The following is a 14,667-nucleotide window of genomic DNA, read 5'->3' on the forward strand; positions in this document are numbered from 1 at the left end:
AGAACTCGTTTTGTGAAGTTTTATAATTTTCGACGTACATATCGTTGTGATGATTGTTTTCTTTCAAATCCGAGGATGTAACGGTAATTAACACTCTCGTGTATGTTATGGACTATGTAATTTACTGAACGTCTGTTCTCCATAGAATTTTACGAAGAATTTTTCGATTAAATCACTATTAATATATTTTTTACTCTTTTCCAGTGGGACTAATTGAGGAATTGTCTAAAAGAAGGGTTCATAAGACAAAAAGCTGAATTGAATAAATGTTAGTTCTGTCATTTTAATATCAGCCACATTTGTCTCGATAATTATAATGGCTCTTAAAGAACCTTGCTCTTTTTATACTCATAAAGTAACATATACCACTTGGGACTTATATATTTATCCATGGACCTAACCATCTTTCTTCAGAATATTCTCCAATTTCTTTACAAAATCTACTCTCTAATAATATTATTGCAACATATATCACCTTCTTCCAAACGTTTTTATTGACGATATCCTACGAAAACAACTTCCTTGCGTAACTTCAGCAAAATAATCAAGCGCCCGACGTTCCATCAGCGAAGTTCTCTGAAAACAACGCCATAACGAAATCGCAGGTGTGCACTTTCCTCGGACTATTAACCGGTCAGTTAATCGCAACCAGTGGTCCCTCTTCGGTGGAGATTAGTCCGGAGTAGCCGTCAGACGTTTCATTAGCACGGTCCAATCAGTTCGATACGGCCTCTAGACGATCCTTAGGGCGCGGGACGCGGCCTAATCAATGAAATTGGGAGACAAAGCCGGGTCAGTAGCTTGGGTCAACGGTCATCGGTTGTCGCGACGATTGAACTACCTCGATCTCGAGGCTAACGCTACCTCGAACGACACAATGAGGTAGGTGTGTCTAGCCGCCACGTTTCAGGGTTCCTCCTTTACGCACCCTTCGTGCTTGTTCTTGACGAAACACGATCGTGGGAGACTTGGAACGCACGTGCACTTCATTCGGTCCAGGGGAAACGCAACGCAGACACGCTCAATGTTCCTCAGTTGTGTACGCGCGCGAATGGACCCCATGGTAGACAGGGTCGCGTGATAATGACAGGCCTGGGCGTTACACGGTGATTGAGGTGGCCGTGTCACAGAGACCCGCTTCGACCACGCCCTGCAGGTCGCCGTACCAATTCGCATCGATTCCTCGGCCACCCTGCCGAATCCTGCTCTTTGACCTCTAAGAAGCTAACAATAAGTTATGTAGTGTTCCGGGAAGATTGGAGCTCGGTGGCTTTCGGCTGAGGGCGATCTGTTTTTGCAGGAGGATCAGGTGGTTCGAGTAAGTGTTAGGGTGTGTTGTGAGACGTTAAAGATACCTTTTATGTGATTTTAGGAATTTTTCGTTGAGGAAGATCTGTTTTTATAGGAGGATCAGATCGATTAAAAGTCTAAAAGGTGTTATGCTTTATGGTGTATTGTAGGATGTTAACATAAGAATGAATAATATAAGAATGAATAATATTGATTAATGGAAGATTCAGGCTTAGGTGTGATAGGACTAGAAATGTTAGTTAAAATTCGTTGGATAATTGACACGCTCTAAGTATAATAATGTAAGTCAGTATGAGATAAACCTTGTAGTAATCGATAAGCAACAGTTCCTAAAATTTCCAAGCTGCATTTTTCTTAGACGTGATCTTCTCCTGTAGAAGGAAAGGAATAACGTGTTTTTCATTAGCGGTCTTTATATATTTGTTTCCTTGGTATCTATGAAACATACAATACAAAGACTACGTTTTACAAAATTTTTTAATCCTTCGTCGTTAGAAAGATACAAGTACAGTTATCAACGAAAACTACACATATACGTTTCTATTAATATTCATGGTGCACGTTATCGACGATCACGAAAAATCATAAGAAAGAGCGAAGTCAGTGGTCCGGGAATTTTTCACGCCGTCGAGCCCGGTATGCAGCATACCGGAATAGCTGATTATCGAACGCAAGCAAGCGCGGCCGCCGCAATGACGAGGCAGATTCGCCGACGATATCTATCTGGCAGATGGAGCTCCACGTTTGCTCGGTTCCCGTCGTCGTGATGTTCCAACGGGGGTCAACATCGCGGCGGCATACCATCTTTGGGCTTGGCTTATCTCGTATCGTTCAGAGCTTGCCACGAATAGCCAGCAGGCGCGTCCTCGCGCATACCTCCATACATTCCATTGTATTTCGTCTGTAATTACACCGAAAGGGGACATGGCGCGTCTTCGTTCGGTGCACGGCTCGTCGCTCGGAGAATGCGTTCCCCATCTCCGATTCTAATCAGTATCGTGCATCCCTGACGGCCAAACGTCGCATTGACAGCGCGTTCCGATCGTTGCAAAACCGAGTTTCTACATTCAATGTTCAAACATCACGGTTCGATCTACTAACGCTCGCGTACACTGGAATGCGTGCAGGTAACGAGCTTCGCGGATGTTCTGTAAAGTCGTGTCACCACGTTACACGACTGTTTGACAGACTGTGATCGAGAAATGATAGGATTATGGTAATATGTATTTTATCCATATATGGGAAATTTAAAAGCGCTATCATGCACAGAGTGCACATCATACGCGAAATTATGGAAAATATTCAAAGTGAATTTATCGTTATTAAGATTACACATTTCTTCCCACTTATATCCTCGCATTGCATCCTCGCATCGTTCTTTTAACCAATTCTGATGTTCGATTCTTTAAATTCTCTATATTATATTTATCGATACCAGATTTCAAATTTTTTCTCAGACGTTTTATATACGTATAAACTTCTTTGGGTTTTGTATCTAATTTGTCCAAACATTTTTCAGTGAAGTTTACATAACTGTTTAGAGATAATATATAATTCCTAACTTATGACGTTTATCCTGTAACGTCTACAGATAGCTTATACAAATACTTAAATCAGTGTCTTGCACAGAATTCAGAATTCAGAATTCAGTCGTTACATTGATAATTTGTACCGATTATCGCGTTATGTATAAAGATAGAATGTGCCTTAATACATATGAACGAGAAGCATATGCCGAATAATAAAAATGGACATTCGTCATTCTAGTTTCATTTGTCATAATTGTCGCATTTAACTGTAACTGACGTTTCGAACGTTCAAGCAGACACGTTATATCTCCGGCAAAATCAGAGAATCATCGATCAAGAAGCGTATTACAGTTCTCTCGATTCTGTCTTTTATCCTGGTCCTCCTACCGATTGCCGAGGTCTTGGCCGAGTTTCATCGTCGGGCCCCGGTTTCCATAATATCCAACCGGCTCACGAATTTTCGCGTAGACGATCCTCTCCTCTTAAAGGAAATCCCGTGGAAGTCCTTTCGACGTGCGCCAGCCATTACCTCCGCGCTACTCTTCGCTCTCAGCCCGCTTGCAATAACGGCACATTAGAGGATTTTAACGCCGAAATTGAATAACCCCCGAGACGGTAACGAAGTTATGCTCGCTCATGGAAATGCCTTATATAGCTATCCACCGATGGAAGGAGACAGTCGGAATGAAGGTATTAGGGATGACTGACGCGCTGACGTCGCCGATTTCGTCCTCCGGTTCTCTGGTCCTTTTCCTTCGCGCGCCATTCGCTCGTCCCGCTTCTCGCATCAGCAAAGACCGACCCTCTGCTTTCAAATTGCTCGACCATGGCAGCTTTACTGCCGGGTTCTTTTTACCCTCGGAAAAACGGTTATTAAAAGTTAAGATAATTGATTTCATCGCGAGTGTCGAATAAACGAGTTAAACTGTTCACGTATACAAGTTTCAAGTTATGAACATACCACGCCATTCTATGAAAATGTTGTGCAGAGTTGGAAGAAAATTTTATAGATGGAATTCGATTGGTTACTTCTCGTAGAATTGGCCAAATTTATTTCTTGTTATTGGCCAAAAATTTCGCGTATAAAAATAGAATTTTATACCATCATCTGACACCCAGTGAAAAGGAAGAGAGGAAACAACATTAGGCAATTCTTTTCCTCTTTACAATAGTTGCCATTTACCACTCACTAAATCTACGAGTGCTATACATTCGTCAACGATCCCAACGGTAGCACAATTCCATAGCTATGTACCGAAAAATGTTTTTAACCTTTGTAAAATCAAACCCAAGCCTTCGAAAAATTACGAAGCTTCGCAGAATCCTTGCTCCAACGCGTAACACTTTTGCCGCGAGATCTACGGGTACTAGAAGGGTGAAACCGAGGCGCGTGATGACGGGGCGCGATCTCTGCTCCCACGCCCCCAACGCCCCGCTCGTTAGTCGGAGTCAGCAGCGATCGTCATCGACGTGTCATTCAGCGCCGCGGTTATCGAGGGGAAACCCGAGTTTCGAACGAAGGACACGCGGATGGAAAGAGAGAAGAGGATCAGGAAACGGGTTGGTCGGACGTGAAAGTCCGCCCATTCGACATCGGCGACCTGACGCAGCATCGAGAGCCAGCAAATTATCGTGCTCGCGGCGACGTAGCGAGATCGTCGATCGTCGGGCGTTACGTGGATAGCGTAGTCAAGGGTGGACGACGAATCCGGGGGAGGACAGCGGCTTCTTCGTGACAACCGGTTACTGTATCGTCTCGTTTGATCGTAACGAGGATACGTGCGCAATTGGTCCGATCAGGGTGCAAGATGTGGCTCGGCCATTCTGGGGGCCGGGGATGTCGTCGTCGTTATCATCGGCCAGACTTTGGCAATTCTGCGGAAACCAGTCGGTCGGTTGCTTATCGAGGACGATTAATAACGGGCTCGGCTTGCTTCTCGCTTTCCTATGATTTATCGTCTGTAGCCTGGCTATTCGCGCTCGAGAACAGGTTACAAGTTGAAACATTGCGCGATGCTAATGCGCGTACATTGAATATTAATAGACAGTGAAATTAGTTTTCTTCTTTTTACGTTTTTCGATTCCGTATATCTCGAGGTAGAAGTGGGCGTATCATTCTTTCAGTAATCTTTCGGTGTAATCCTTCAATTAATTTGACGTGGAATCGGTTTGCCACGACGTTAAATTCTCCCGATGCGTTTCTTGCGTTAATTGATCATCCTCAAGGAAAGCGCGTGATACCGATTCTCCACCGAATTTCATTTTTATTCCAAATCATCGCAGTTGAATTCTGAATATCGAACGCTGGTACCACACACACACCTGTGGATACGCTAAGAGGTTGGAACTCCTTAGAAAAGATACTTCACCAGCTTGCGAGTTTGTACTGATTTGAATTTGGGTCACGAACGATCTCATTGCCTCGAGAATTGTCTTGCAGAGTAGTTCGTTCCACGAAAGGGCCGTGGTTATTTCAGCTACGTCTCCGCTATCAAGGTAGCAGCCCGTGCGATGAGGTTAGCGTACCACGAAAAGGGGTCGTCTCGAGGCAATCGGGCTAAACTACGGACTCATTTACACACTTAGCCGGGCTTCCGCCTCGCTCGTTTCTACCCCAACCCGAGTCGACCGGGAGCACAAATGGTTTTCATATTGTCTTTTTATCGCTCATTTTCATTTTATCGCTTGTTTGGCTGCCGACTCGAGTCATCCGCTTCGACAATTCCGCGTGTCTCTTTCTTCTACCAGTTCTGATTCTACGCTTGAAACGGCCACTATTCTGACCTCTATTTTCTTTCTCGCGTTTCGTGCAAACCTATTTAATCTATCTGACAGTCGTCTAGCGAGCTGTAAGTTTGGAAATTTCGTATATGTAATTTAGACGTCACTAAAAGAAACACGTTATAGTTAGAGAGCTTCAAGTTACAGAATTAAGGTCACGTAGATAATATTTGTAATACTCTTCATGTGTCAATCATCAACTGGTGTGGTACAGATTAAAATCATTGACAAATATAACATATTTCCTTCCGGATTTTTCATTTTTTTCAATATCTATTGTACTTCTATTAGTTGATATACTCGTAATACAAGGACAACTGCTACCTTCTTATAAATGACTTCTATAATCATTACTTGCTAATTTATCAGCAATGCGAACCTCATCATATCAGTTGCGGATTAAGCTAAGAAAAATTGTAGGAATATTCCTTTTAAATTTCCAAACTCTTTATTAATTCTTGCCCATGCTTCATTTAACGCGCATACCGATCCAACGTTATCTACTCTAATCAACGCGGTTCCGATCGTTTTCTCGTGCGATAATCGCGTAAGTATGGTGGAATATGGTGGTCGACTAAATCAGGCCCGATTTTGCACGGCGACACTGTCGCCCGTAATTCACCACCAGGTCGCGCAAACACTAAATTCGACGAGAATATTGGGCCCCACGAGCCGATGCCAAACCCGATGGTAGCGCGCACGAACGCGCGAGCGGATCCGGCTGCGCATAAAAGCCCGCGGCTGCACCGCAAGCGACCGAACCGCATCATATTTTTACATAATTAGCACGTGGCGCTCGCGGTATTACGTTCCCGGCCCCTCGTACCCCCCTGGTTAACCTCCCCCCTTTGCTCGTTACTTTTTCCCGAAGCCTGCGGTATTTTTGGAAACCGCTGTAAGCCCGCCGCCAATTCCTCTACCCCGTTGTATATCATGTTTCTTGGAGGCGAGCCATAGTATACATGCAACAGAAGCGTGGCTTCGACTCTCCTCTCCGCTCGAACCGCTCTCCTCCCTCATCCCCTCCGTGAAAGCCCATTGTGCGGCCGTGTATACGCGATCCAAGCGATTCTTATCCTAATTAAATCGGCCCAGAGCATTGTCTGCCCGTGGAGTTTCTATCGGATCTTGCCTGGCTACCTAGCGTTCTCTCCATTTGCGGCGGTAACGTCATACCGACGGTATACAGCCGCGAGAGGGTCGATTGAGACGTAGCTGCGTATTCGACGAGGATTGATCATGGCTAAATAAAGAGCGAAGGATTGAGAGACGCCAATTATTTTGGGAAGGCAAGTCGTGACGAGTTTGGGACTCGAAGGGAGAAAGAAACTTTGATGGAAAATTATGGATACGAATTTTGTTATGTAGGAAGCGAGGAATATAACGAGGAATGTAATACGAGGGTGCAAATCAGTGGGAAGTTACAGCGAACGTGTTTTGCTTGTCGTGAGCAGACGAGCTATCGAAAGTATCAACAGACGAGGATTTAAAATTTCGTTTGAAGAAATTTTCTATTATAGATTCACGTATTTTGTGATTGTATATTTCTACTTTCATTCTGAATTCTTCGGGCAGTTGTTATATTTATTTTCAAACTGAGAAATGTTAAATAATCCTTGAAAGGTATAAAGGAATGATTTAAAGCAAGTAATCTAGAAACATTTAATTCCTTCGTCTGTGTATTATTAACACAGCTTTTTGAAATAAATTCGCGTCAGTAACTGATGTTCAGAGAAATGTAACCGAAACCACTTTTGTCCTTGACGAAACAATAAGGAGAAAAATTGGCTGGCGACAGATTTATCATTAACCGAGAAAGGCAGGAACAAGCGGAAAAGTCCGAAGGAGTTTCAACTGGATCGTGTTTCGTTCGCAAAATCCAAGGACCGTCTCTCCCCTCCTATTGGCCAAAGTCGCGTCCGCCTCGTTGGTGTATGCATAAAACAATCAAGATAATTGTTGAAGCTACATGGGGACCGGCTGGCTGACTGCTTTCCACCCTCGTCTGGGATCGTGGTAGCTGCCGGAACGGAAGGCAGGCGGAAGTAAAAGGGACAAAGAGGGAAAGAGAGAAGGCAGCAGCTATCCAATTACATTGAAAACAATAGTCTTAAGTGCTCGCGGCGGTCCGTTCTGGCCTGCCCACCCTCCTCCCTCCTCCGTACCGCCGCCGATGCTTTTCCAGGAGGGTCGCCCCACCCCCGCTGGGGCCACCCGTGACGATGCACAACTTTGACTCGCTAAAAGTATTACCGCGAGAAAGTTACAGGTAACACTCCGCGAATTGAATGAATCTTGCAGACACTTCTCATTCCTCCGGTTGAACGTTCCCCGATTAAGAAATGATCGTGAGGTGGACGAGGGGATGTCGAAGGTACATGAAAAAGGGGGATGAAGAGGTGAAAAAAAATCGAAAACCTTTGACAGTAGCATTGTCGAGTAGGCGTTTTATTAGATGTTCTTCGTTGTTGACTGGAAGCATGGAAATAAAATACCTTGATCATAAAAATTTTAGTGCGAGAGAATCACGAGGTAAAAGAGAAAAAGTAATACAAGAGTATCAGAAAAAGAGAATTCAGCACTTAAGGAATGCGTGGAGAAACACTAGCGGTGTAACGACATAGAAGAAAGTTACATCGATAAAAAGAGTCTGGTAATGAAATAAAGAAACGAGATCGTGATAAGATGCGGAAAATGAAAGGATAGAAAAACTATGCAATAACTCCATAAAAGAAGCGGAAAGGCAGTAAAAAGACTCAAAGAAATAAAAAAAAAAGAATGTGAGAAGATACGAGGAACACGAAGAATACATACCCTAAATAAGAACAAGCAACAATGGCATCAGAAAGAAGGACGATAACACTAAAGCGCTTGAAAGAATGAGGTTTCATGAGGAGAATGACTTGAACATGAGTGAAGCTACGACGAAAGATACTTCGAATCTCCTAAAGATTCTCAAGAACATATGCCAGAAATCTGAGAATGGTAGTTTTAGATGAGAGTAGAACTACAAAGTTGCTGATGTGAAAATGCGACATGATATATCTACAGGGCTAGCAATGTACGTACGTAAGTTCGACATTCGTACGAGTTCCATGCTTCCTATGATAAATGGATCCATGGTAACCTCGATTTGTTTGTTCAGTGACGACTTTAATATCGCGGTGGGAATTAATACAAGAGATGAAAATTAAGATGCACGACGCATTGTCCCCGGGGGACGAGCGTTTCGTGTAGCTCGTGATGTAATTAATGTGATTATCCGCGGATCGCGTGCGTTCTTTTTTCTTCATAATGCAGGATATGATTCTATGCTCTGACAGGCCATTCAGCTAGCATTTTAGTTTTGTGTAAAATTGATTCAGTTATTTGTAACATCCATAAATTACGTATGATATCGTTTAATAGTGTTCGGAAGCTTGTTTATCTTTGACAGGATGTTATTCAGTTACAAAATCATAGCTATAAGAATGTAGAATAATATTGATCCTTATTCTGTTTATGGCAATAAAATTATTTCTTGGTGTTAATTGGCTTGATTTCGAAATTATAAATCGTACAATTAAGTTTCTTTTAAATTACTATAAAGAATGCTGATATTTCGAATAATGATATATAAAAAACATAAACATAATAGCAAAAAGAGGGAATATAACTGCTCCGTCTTTTAATAAGTAATATAAACCAATAAAATTGTACATTTTAACAAAATTAATGTATCTAGGTACTTATAGATGGTAATTTATTTTCACTTTTTCTTGATCAGTGATCGTACTGTTTTTATTATGTTTAAAATACTCAAGAAAGAAAGATTTGAATCAAGACGCACCTTTAAATTTCAAATTTTCACAGATTATATTTTTCAGGGATTAACACCGTTTACGAACCAAGACATTTCGCGTGAATGTTTTCGTTGTAACGCGCGTAGGTTCGGGCACGTGTCGTTCGTCTTCCTGTTGCTCGGCGTGCATCGAAGCGGTTGGTGTTGCCGCAAGTGCGAAATTAATGCGAGCAGTAACTTCGCTTGGAGAACGATGAGATTTATACACGAATTTATGGACTCGCGCAGCAAGACCGATGGAATAACCGAGGAGTGCATCATTTATGCATCTAGCTCCGCTTTCGCCGCCGCGCCTTTGAGCTCTTGCCAATGGCGAGCTCCCTTCGCCACTTGTGTCACAGTGAATCATTTTTTCGGTACGGCAAGCGAGAATCTGAATGTATCCTGATGGAATTTTAAAGTGGCGTTTATATACGTGTAATTTTATTTCGACAAATTAGAATTATATTATGACTTTGACGTAGTTAACTCTTAAATACTGTCTAAGATACAAATAAAACCAAGTAAATACTGTAGTTTCACCTTAGTTTATATTTTTTAATTTTCGAAATCGATAATCGGTAATCGATAATCATCCTCTAAATTTCGTTACAGAAACGAATAACTTTTTAAATGTTTTATTATTAAAAGTATTAAAAATAGGAAAGTTGCCGGAATGTATGGAAAAGTTTGCGATGATATAAAACGAACTTCACATGGAGTAAAATTCCATTCGCTTTATTAAGCATTAACGTTTTAAGTCTCGGCGCTTTAATCGTAAATATTTAATCTTGCAACATGTTCCATTTAATCAACAATTTTTGTACGACCGACGTAAAACCATAATTACAGGCGCGCCTCGTTGGGGAATCATTTTAGCAACAAAGTTATAGCTCGCAAAGTTAACATCGTCCATGTGCCGTTAGGAAACAAGTTTCTGCAAAAGGGTAACGTTAAAACGCAACAAGAGAATAATTTACAACGACATAGCGTGCAACCAGCAACGAAGTTGCTACGACCTTTCTTGCGACCACTAAATCCAGCTTGGTCATGTAAAGCTGTCGTTTCCGAGGGCTTTATCGCCGCGGATCCGTCGATTTCCTTCAATAATTCGCGACACAGAGATTATCTTGTAAACCGCCTATCCAGAACGTGTCCCTCCACCATTGACCTTTCTCCCGTATATCTTGAATGGCCTCTCGTAAACTCTGTCTTCCCTGAAAGCCAATACGAGCATCGAAGGACTGATCGTCGTGCGTGCATCTGCATCGACACAACACGATAAAACGCTTGTTGCTCCGTTATAGAGGGACGACCTTTTTTTTCTACCACTCTTCTCTTACTTTTTCTCTTTTTTCTTCTTCTCTCTCTTTTTTTTTATTGTCGTTGTTGCCCAGCAATAAATATAGCATATAGCATTTCGCAGGTGCGTCCAGACGACGCGATGCCCAGTAATGCGACTGCCGTCGCGCAGATAAAAGTCCCCCGTGCCATCTATGCGCTCTGTGCACTTACCTGTTACGCGATAAATCACTCGATAAATTGTTTAAAAGCATAGACTGCCGGGGAACGCGGAACGACCCGGGCTTTGCCCTCGCTTCGACGCTGTGTCGTCGTAAATAACGCGTAAGTTGCGACTGGCTCGCCTCGACTACTCTCGCGTATAGTAAGGAAGATGTAACATTGGCTAGAAATGTTTTCGAGTATTACCATCGAAGGGGAAGATTCGCTGAGTTAGTCGCAGATAGCATGTGATTATGATATTTTGTAAAATGTACGTGGTAATTAGATTTCTAGAGGAAGAAAGTTATTAAGTTCGTTCGTATCTTTTTGTTGTAGCATCCGTACCCTTCGGAAGACCAGAAGAAGCAACTGGCTCAGGACACGGGGTTGACTATTCTCCAAGTTAACAACTGGTGAGTGCCACGAGAAAATTTATTACGTTAAACTGTTCGAAGAACTCGTAGCGAAATATGTGAAAATTTAGTCTTATTACATAAATATATAATCTTCATTTTTCTTCAATGATTCTTTTTCAACGAATTTTTCTCGAAAAGGTTTTCATCCCTTTTTTTCTTACTTCACTTTAGAGATTTTACTCGAGTTTCATTAAGTTCTTAGAGTATTTTATTTCTGACAATTAAAAGAGTTTTATAGGAGCCTGAATAAATGGCAGCGCGATTTGTTACATCCTGTGAATGAAATTCAACATTCCATTCAGATTCAATATTTTAATCTTCATCAGTTTATCGTAAAGGAGACGAAACTTTATTATTAATCGGATACAGATATTTCATTTTAGTCTCTTTTAGTATCAATACAATTAGGAACTTCTTTTTAATCAAATACTAAATAGAATACTTCGACTGGTGTCAAACACGCTATGAATTGTTCGAACAACTCAATAGGTATACATAAATCGATTACATGAATTACAGTCTTTCACAGACAGTTAATATTTCGTTTTCCAACCAGAGACACTTTCTCAATCTTAGCCTCATTGAAACACAAATTTCTTTTTCCTCTTGCCTGGTTACGACATCGATGTTATCCATAAAATCTGAATCGCATTAAGTTCGTCGGTTAAGCTAGTCAAACAGAGACAAGTAGATTAGTTGAACGCGTCGATCGCGCGAAATACGGAGAACTGTATCGACAACACTTTGAAACGTACGCAACCGTGTGGTAGATTTCGAAATTCCCGCGATACCTGTCTCCGCACCACCATTAGACGGCATTGTTGAGCCCGCGGGATTCCTGGCGTGCCCCTTGTCGAAGATAAAGCTGCCGTTTCAATGGGTTTTCGCGTTCCGTTCGAAGGAAAGCTATTGAAGCAAGCTGAAAAGAATTTGACGTATCGGTCTGTCGGCCAGGAATTTAGGAATTCGATTTTTGCGACTCGTAGTTACAACAAAGTAGAATGTGCCAATCTGAGAAATCTTATCTTTTTATTATCGAAGATTTACAAATGGCACCTTTATCAAGAACAAAATTTTATCGATCCGAGTAAAGGTAAATAAATCACGAAAAGACAAAGGACGTGACAACATCGTTTTCTTAATTTCCATCTCGCTATCTCTCTATCCGCATTTCCCACGTTCCCTATCCGACAGTCATCGTCGTTCGACTTTCACCGGTCGTAAACCTTAACGACCCTCAGAGTGTCGCATTGTTCGACGATTATTTCTTTAAAACCGTACCACGGTTGTTCTATTCTGTTATTCGCTGCGGTTCGACCACACGCGTTAACACGGGTAAGGCGAATATTTCCCGCGGAATAAAACCGTAACACTGTCGAAGCCGGCCACGCAGCGACGTAACGAGACGTTCAAAATAATATCTCGTTCGCGCGGCTTGCACGCTTGGCAGCCAGGTAGGCGAGCAGCCTGTAAAACGTTTATGCGAGCCCGCTTTATGCACCTTTAATCTCGGCGCGAAGTGCCGTACCGGATTATACTAGCCGCTATTATGTAGCGACTTTACGATTTTCGTATCTGGGCCGTCGAGGGAGCGAGACAGAGAGATCGTCTTTCTTCGCTCTCGACCGATTTCCGAGACAAGTAAACCGCCTCGTTCTACTTTTCTCTTTATTCTACCTTCTTCGTTTTTCTTCTTTTTTCGCTGTTCGCCTCTGTGCTCTTGTTCCTTGTATTCGACGTTCGTATATCGAAACAAGAATACCGTAAATTCTGTGGAATTTTGACGCTACCGATAAACGCACTCACGAGCGCGTGTACTCCGGCGAGATTTTCGGTTCCGCTCGCCATAAACGCGATAGCGAAAAATGCGAGACACCGCGAGCCCATCGCCGCGGGTTTCTGCGGTATACAAACGCTGGTATCGTCCGCTGACCAGGATCTCGATCGTCGCGAGGAACAGGTTAACCGGCCCCTCGTAGGTGGCTGCATCCGCTTAGAATGCGGCTGCAGGTGCGGCTGATAAGCTCGACAAGGCGTGCTGCCTCTGCTCTTGGAATACTTTCCGCACGGTTTCTAATTCCGATCTCTGAACAACTATCTGATCGTGTGTTAAATTATGTATGTATTATTCCAAGCTAAATTAGTCTATCTGAAAATATGCACTTTGTACTCGTTTTTTATTATCGTTCATCGTACGCGGACCTTCGAACAATAATCGTTAGCAGCAACATTCCACGAACGCATCGCTGATATATGGAACGCGTTACGAGTGGCTCACTGCCTCCAGTTAAATGTCGACAGATTTTTTTTTCACGCTCTCCCCATCGATGCTCGAATTAAAATGAAAAAGAGAGAACGGAAAAAAGGGGAAAAGAGAGGGCAGGGGGAAAAGAAACGAACACGCGCTCGAGATTCCAGCCAACAAGATGGCGAGGTTACATTTTACGGTCGTTCGCGTTACCTTACGGCAATTTGCCATACGCGGAATGCCGCTTCGGAACGATCGCAATTAATAAGCCGCTGCCTTCGTTCCTCTTATGATTCATAATGATACGGTTAATCGTTCGACTGCTGTTTATAGCGGGCCGGGATTAGTCTCGCGGGATATGCCGCCTTTCGTTTCGTTCTCCGGGAAACGCGAATTTAATTGCCGATGCGCCTTCGCAGGATTATCATCCCTAAGTTCTCCACGAGTTTGATGGCAGTGGCGCGTGTGCACGGGAATCGTTTAGTTTTCGACATTCGATTGTGAGTTTCACGACCGCTTATGATAGTAGGCCTTTACGACGAATCGATAAATTCGAAGGAAATTCAGAAGGGGATGAGTGGGAGCGAGTTTTTTCAAATATTTTCGGGTATCAGTGAGATATCTGTTTAACGTTATTAGCATGAATATTCCTTTTATTTGCTGGATCGAGATAAAAAGGATCAGATGTAAGTTTTTCAGATCCATAAAGTCAATAGGGTACATCTAAATCATTAGGACCAGCGTTTTAGACTCAACTTGTATTATCGAATTCGAATTTCTAAAATTGTGTTTGTGGTCAGAAATTCCCAGAATACGCTTGATATTCTTTTCGTGGCTGTGTTTTTTCTTTTTTATCGTTGTACGAAGTTCAGAAAGACTGAAGTGTCTTTATGAAATATTCATAGATTCTTATCCTAATCAAAACTGACGACATACAATACGTACCGTATTATAAATAGAACTCGTGTTATCGTTACTCTAAATAATTTCAGCATTGGAAACATAGTTTGCGCACGTCATGAAAAAGCACTAGCATAGAAAACATTGAGTTAGATGAGT

At 42.4% G+C, this 14,667-nt stretch overlaps 1 protein-coding gene across 4 annotated transcripts in view; it reads left to right on the top strand.

Moving 5' to 3' along the window:
* The window catches only part of LOC117236609 (homeobox protein homothorax), a 503,579-nt gene that overhangs the window by 367,320 nt on the left and 121,592 nt on the right, over nt 1-14,667 (top strand). For all 4 annotated transcript variants that reach the window (XM_033499701.1, XM_033499700.1, XM_033499704.1 and 1 more), the window contains one exon: nt 11,281-11,357. In XM_033499701.1, coding sequence (XP_033355592.1) covers nt 11,281-11,357 — 77 coding nt within the window. The remainder of the gene's footprint in view (nt 1-11,280; nt 11,358-14,667) is intronic.

Source organism: Bombus vosnesenskii, unplaced genomic scaffold (genome assembly GCF_011952255.1).
Source record: "Bombus vosnesenskii isolate JDL3184/JDL3185 unplaced genomic scaffold, Bvos_JDL3184-5_v1.1 scf7180000013351, whole genome shotgun sequence".
Taxonomy (NCBI): Eukaryota; Metazoa; Arthropoda; class Insecta; order Hymenoptera; family Apidae; genus Bombus; species Bombus vosnesenskii.